This window comes from Nyctereutes procyonoides, unplaced genomic scaffold (genome assembly GCF_905146905.1).
Source record: "Nyctereutes procyonoides isolate TBG_1078 unplaced genomic scaffold, NYPRO_anot_genome, whole genome shotgun sequence".
In the NCBI taxonomy this organism is placed as follows: Eukaryota; Metazoa; Chordata; class Mammalia; order Carnivora; family Canidae; genus Nyctereutes; species Nyctereutes procyonoides.
This window is the reverse complement of record NW_026575076.1, coordinates 26,671-33,085: the sequence shown is the minus strand read 5'-3', so window position 1 is coordinate 33,085 and position 6,415 is coordinate 26,671. Positions and strand designations below refer to the sequence as shown.

Below are 6,415 nucleotides of genomic sequence, written 5' to 3'. Positions count from 1 at the left end.
TATTTTAAAAAATAAGAATTAAAAAAATAAACAATTATTTCCCCACTGTGAGGGTCATTGTGTGAATTCCCTCAGCATCATCTTCCAAAGGAAGACAATGAAGGGGTTTTCTTCCTCAATATTATGAATTCATGTATTTTTAGAATGGTTGATGTGCTTCAATTAAATTCTCTCAGTTTAAAATGCTGGTGAATATTCTAGAGTCTTGTTCATTATTCATTATTTTTAATTTTTTTAATAATAAAATATTATTCGGCCCCTGGTTGAGTATTGCTGATGTGTGAGTGTATTTCTGTTTTTTGACTCCATTCCTTTGGTCTATGTCTATCCTTGTGCAAGCACAACACTGTTCTGCTTCAAAGTCAGTTTTTAAATCAGGAAGTGTTAGCCCTCCTACTTTGTCCTTTTCCAATATTGTTCAACTATTTAGGGTCAATGCTGAAAACAAAACAAAACAAAACAACCCCCCCAAAAAACAACAGGGAATTGGAATTTCCATAGGATTAATTGAATCCGTACATAAATATGGGGAGTACTACATCTAGACCTTAGTAAACCTTCCAGTCCATGATCATGGGATATCTTTACATTTATGTAGGTCTTCTATCATTTCTTCTAGCAATGTCTTGTACTTTTCCTGTATCTACTAAGATGATCATGTAGTTTTTCCCCTTAATTCCATTTGTATGGTGTATTCCATTTGTATGGTGTATTACATTCAGTGACTTTTGTGTATTGACCTGTCCTTGCACTCCTGGGATAACTCTCACTTGGTTATGCTGTATAATCCCTGTGAAGTTCTGCTGGATTTAGTTTACTTGGACTTGGATAAGGATTCTTATATCCATATTCATTACATATTGATATGTAGCTTCATTTCCTTGCAACAACTTTGACTCCGTTTAGTGTGAAAACAAAACAGGCATTATGGAATGAATTAAGAAGTGTTTTCTCCATTGAAAGATGAATGAAGGAAGTCCATGGTATTTTGATAGGGATTGCATGAAACGTGTAAATTGCCCTGGGTAACATTGACATTTTCACAATATTAATTCTGCCAATCCATGAGCATGGAATATTTTTCCACCCCTTTGTGTCTTCCTCAATTTCTTTCAGAAGTGTTCTATAGTTTTTAGGGTATAGATCCTTTACCTCTTTGGTTAGGTTTATTCCTAGGTATCTTATGCTTTTGGGTGCAATTGTAAATGGGATTGACTCCTTAATTTCTCTTTCTTCAGTCTCATTGTTAGTGTATAGGAATGCCATTGATTTCTGGGCATTGATTTTGTATCCTGCCACGCTACCAAATTGCTGTATGAGTTCTAGCAATCTTGGGGTGGAGGCTTTTGGGTTTTCTAGGTAGAGTCTCATGTCATCGGCGAAGAGGGAGAGTTTGACTTCTTCTTTGCCTATTTGAATGCCTTTAATGTCTTTTTGGTGCCTGATTGCTGAGGCTAGGACTTCCAGTACTATGTTGAATAGCAGTGGTGAGAGTGGACATCCCTGTCTTGTTCCTGATCTTAGGAGAAAGGCTCCTAGTGCTTCCCCATTGAGAATGATATTTGCTGTGGGCTTTTCGTAGATGGCTTTTAAGATGTCGAGGAAAGTTCCCTCTATCCCTACACTCTGAAGAGTTTTGATCATGAATGGATGCTGTATTTTGTCAAATGCTTTCTCTGCATCGAATGAGAGGATCATATGGTTCTTGGTTTTTCTCTTGCTGATATGATGAATCACATTGATTGTTTTACGAGTGTTGAACCAGCCTTGTGTCCTGGGGATAAATCCTACTTGGTCATGGTGAATAATTTTCTTAATGTGTTGTTGGATCCTATTGGCTAGTATCTTGTTGAGAATTTTTGCATCCATGTTCATCAGGGATATTGGTCTGTAATTCTCCTTTTTGGTGGGGTCTTTGTCTGGTTTTGGAATTAAGGTGATGCTGGCCTCATAGGATGAATTTGGAAGTACTCCATCTCTTTCTATCTTTCCCAACAGCTTTAGTAGAATAGGTATGGTTTCTTCTTTAAACGTTTGATAGAATTCCCCTGGGAAGCCATCTGGCCCTGGACTGTTGTGTTTTGGGAGGTTTTTGATGACTGCTTCAATTTCCTCCCTGGTTATTGTCCTGTTCTGGTTTTCTATTTCTTCCTGTTCCAGTTTTGATAGTTTGTGGCTTTCCAGGAATGCGTCCATTTCTTCTAGATTGCCTAATTTATTGGCGTATAGCTAGCTGTTCATAATATGTTTTTAAAAATCGTTTGTATTTCCTTGGTGTTGGTAGTGATCTCTCCTTTCTCATTCATGATTTTATTAATTTGAGTCTTCTCTCTCTTCTTTTTAATAAGGCTGGCTAATGGTTTATCTATCTTCTTAATTCTTTCAAAGAACCAACTCCTGGTTCTGTTGATCTGTTCCACAGTTCTTCTGGTCTCAATTTCATTGAGTTCTGCTTGAGTCTTTATTAACTGTCTTCTTCTGCTGGGTGTAGGATCTATTTGCTGTTTTTTCTCTAGCTCCTTTATGTATAAGTTTAGCTTTTGTATTTGAGTTCCTTCCAGTTTTTGAATGGATGCTTGTATTGTGATGTATTTCCCCCTTAGGACTGCTTTTGGTACATCCCAAAGATTTTGAACGGTTGTATCTTCATTCTCATTAGTTTCCGTGAATCTTTTTAATTCTTCCTTAATTTCCTGGTTCACCCTTCATCTTTTAGCAGGATGGTCCTTAACGTCCACGTGTTTGAGGTCCTTCCAAACTTCCTGTTGTGATTTAGTTCTAATTTCAAGGCATTATGGTCTGAGAATATGCAGGGGATGATCCCAATCTTTTGGTATCGGTTCAGACCTGATTTGTGACCCAGTATGTGGTCTATTCTGGAGAAAGTTCCATGTGCACTTGCGAAGAATGTGTATTCAGTTGAGTTTGGACGTAAAGTTCTGTAGATATCTGTGAAATACATCTGGTCCAGTGTATCATTTAAAGCTCTCGTTTCTTTGGAGATGTTGTGCTTAGAAGACCTATCGAGTATAGAAAGAGCTAGATTGAAGTCACCAAGTATAAGTGTATTATTATCTAAGTATTTCTTCACTTTGGTTATTAATTGATTGATATATTTGGCAGCTCCCACATTCGGGGCATATATACTGTGGATTGTTAAGTCCTCTTGTTGGATAGATCCTTTAAGTATGATATATTGTCCCTCTTCATCTCTCACTACAGTCTTCGGGGTAAATTTTAGTTTATCTGATATAAGGATGGCTACCCCTGCTTTCTTTAGAGGACCATTTGAATGGTAAATGGTTCTCCAACCTTTTATTTTCAGGCTGTAGGTGTCCTTCTGTCTAAAATGAGTCTCTTGTAGACAGCAAATAGATGGTTCCTGCTTTTTTATGCAGTCTGAAACCCTGCGCCTTTTGATGGGGTCATTAAGTCCGTTCACGTTCAGAGTTACTATTGAAAGGTATGAGTTTAGTGAAAAAAAAAAGAAAGATGAATGGATAAAGAAGATGTGGTCTATGTATACAATGGAATATTCCTCAGCCATTAGAAAAGACAAATACCCACCTTTTGCTTCGACGTGGATGGAACTGGAGGGTATTATCCTGAGTGAAATAAGTCAATCAGAGAAGGAAAAACATTATATCATCTCATTCATTTTGGGAATACAAAAAATAGTAAAAGGGTGAAAGGGAATAAAAGCGAAAGGAAAGAAAATGAGTGAAAATATCAGTGAGGGTTACAAAACATGAGAGACTCCTAACTGGGAAACAAACAAGGGGTAGTGGAAAGGGAGGTGGGCAGGGGGTTGGGGTGACTGGGTGATGAGCACTGAGGGGGGCATTTGGTGGCATGAGCACTGGGTGTTATGCTATATGTTGGCAAATTGAACTTCAATTAAAAAAAAAGGAAAAGAAAAAAGAATAAAAAAGAAGTGTTTCCTCCTATCTACTTTTTAGACTTTGAGCGTACTTGTGTTAATTCTGTATTTGCTGACAAAAGTCACCACTGAAACCATCTAGTCCTGATCTTTTTTTTGTTAGAAATGTTTTTTGACTTCTGATTCGTTCTGTTATATGTCTGCTCAGATTATATATTTCTCCTTGAGTCAGTTATGTTTTATTTTACAAAAGAAAATTTTTTTATAAATTTATTTTTTATGGATATGGATGTCCCTATATATTTTAACTGAAACCCTCATTCCTGACTTTTCTATCCTATTGTCTCTCAATATCTCACTTTAAATATTTTCTACTGATCTGTATTCTAGTTCACAATTTTCTCTTTAGAAATTTCTACTCTATGAAGTACATTCATTGAGTTCCTAATTTTAGCCACTGTACTTCCAAAAAGTTACATATTAGTCTCTTCATTGTTTCTTCATTTGGCTATAATTCTTAGTCTGAACTTTTCCTTTACACATAATAACTTTAGAGTTGGTGTGTCAACTCCAAAATCTAGAACCTCTTTGAGTTCTCCTATTGTTTCTGAATTTTTAATTGATATTGCAGGAACTCCTCAATTTTAAAATTCTGTGTGGCAGTATTGACACAAAACATTTATAGATATACAATGGAATATTCCTCAGCCATTAGAAATGACAAATACCCACCATTTGCCTCAACGTGGATGGAACTGGAGGGTATTATGCTGAGTGAAGTAAGTCAATTGGAGAAGGACAAACATTATATATTCTCATTCATTTAGGGAATATAAATAATAGTGAAAGAGAATATAAGGGAAGGGAGAAGAAATGTGTGGGTAATATCAGAAAGGGAGATAGAACATAAAGACTCCTAACTCGGGAAAACGAACTAGGGGTGGTGGAAGGGGAGGAGGGAGGGGGGTGGGGGTGAATGTGTGACGGGCACGGAGGGGGGCACCTGACGGGATGAGCACTGGGTACTATTCTGTATGCTGGCAAATTGAACACCAATAAAAAATAAATTTATTATAAAAAACATTTATAGATAACACCTGTGGTCTAGGATGATGTGTCTTCCTCTTGAGATATGCCTATTTTTGCAACGTGTCTGAGGCGCTAGCACTCAGTTCACATCTTAATACACTTTTAGGGATTGAAATGGTCAGGAGCTGAGCTGCATACCTACTTCTGATTTATCTCACTCCTATGGTGCATCTAGCATTGTCCCTAGTAACCAACCACTGCAACAGGAGTTCCACACAACAGTCAAACCCTCACTGATAACCACCTGCCCTCACAGATTCTTCTGCAAAATGGGCTTATGTAACAAGGAGAAATAAGCTCTCAGTAATGAAATCCTAAGGCCTATGTGTTTATCTTGAAATTTTTAAAATAATTCTTCACTAACCCATTAACTCCCTTTTACCTTCAGATTTTGGTTTTGTTATCTTTTCTAAATTATCTTCAGCAGAAGTTTAGCTTGACCTACTTAATCTGCTAATACTGGAGGTGTAATTCCCGTGGTGAGGACCGAGGCTCATGCCATCCCACAGTAATGGAAACCTCTCCATGGCCTACTTTCAAGATTTTGTGCTGGAAGGATTTGGAGGTGGCCTTGAGACCCAGGCCCTGCTCTTTGCTGTGTTCCTGGCCCTGTACATGGTGACTGTCCTGGGTAACCTCCTCATGATCATCGTTATCACCCTGGATGCCCGACTGCACTCCCCAATGTACTTCTTCCTCAAGAACCTCTCCTTCCTAGACTTGTGTTACTCATCTGTGATCACCCCAAATGCACTAGCCAACTTCTTCTCATCATCAAAGATCATCACCTTTGCTGGATGTGCCACCCAGTTTTTCTTTTTCTCCCTGCTGGCCACAACAGAAGGCTTCCTCCTGGGAGTTATGGCCTACGACCGCTTCATGGCCATCTGTAGCCCATTGCGCTACCCCATCACCATGTGCCAGTCTGCCTGCACTCGCCTGGTGCTGGGCGCCTACTGTGGAGGCTGCCTCAACTCTGTTGTGCAGACCAGCTTCACATTCCACCTCCCATTCTGCAGCTCCAACCGCATCAACCACTTCTTCTGTGACGTGCCCCCCCTGCTCCAGATCGCCTGTGGTAACACGGCCATCAATGAACTTCTCTTGTTTGGCATTTGTGGGTTCATGATTGTGGGTTTGGCATTTGTGATTCTCATCTCCTATGGCTACATCACAGTGACCATCCTGAGGATGAGCTCAGGAGCTGGGAGACGCAAAGTCTTCTCCACCTGTGGCTCCCACATGACTGTAGTGACTCTCTTTTTTGGGACTCTCTTTGTCATGTATGCCCAGCCAGGAGCAATTGAATCCATGGAGCAGGGCAAGGTGGTCTCTGTCTTCTACACGCTGGTCATCCCAATGCTCAATCCCCTCATCTACAGTCTGCGAAACAAGGATGTGAAGGAGGCTGTGCAGAGGCTGGGCCAGAAACACATGACCATGTAA

General features: G+C 39.4%; 1 protein-coding gene across 1 annotated transcript; it reads left to right on the top strand.

The window, feature by feature from the left end:
* Positions 1-5,464: 5,464 nt before the first annotated feature.
* LOC129514412 (olfactory receptor 12-like) lies at positions 5,465-6,415 on the top strand. The gene has a single exon (XM_055332964.1). The coding sequence runs from the start codon at positions 5,465-5,467 to the stop codon at positions 6,413-6,415; it is 951 nt and encodes a 316-aa protein (XP_055188939.1).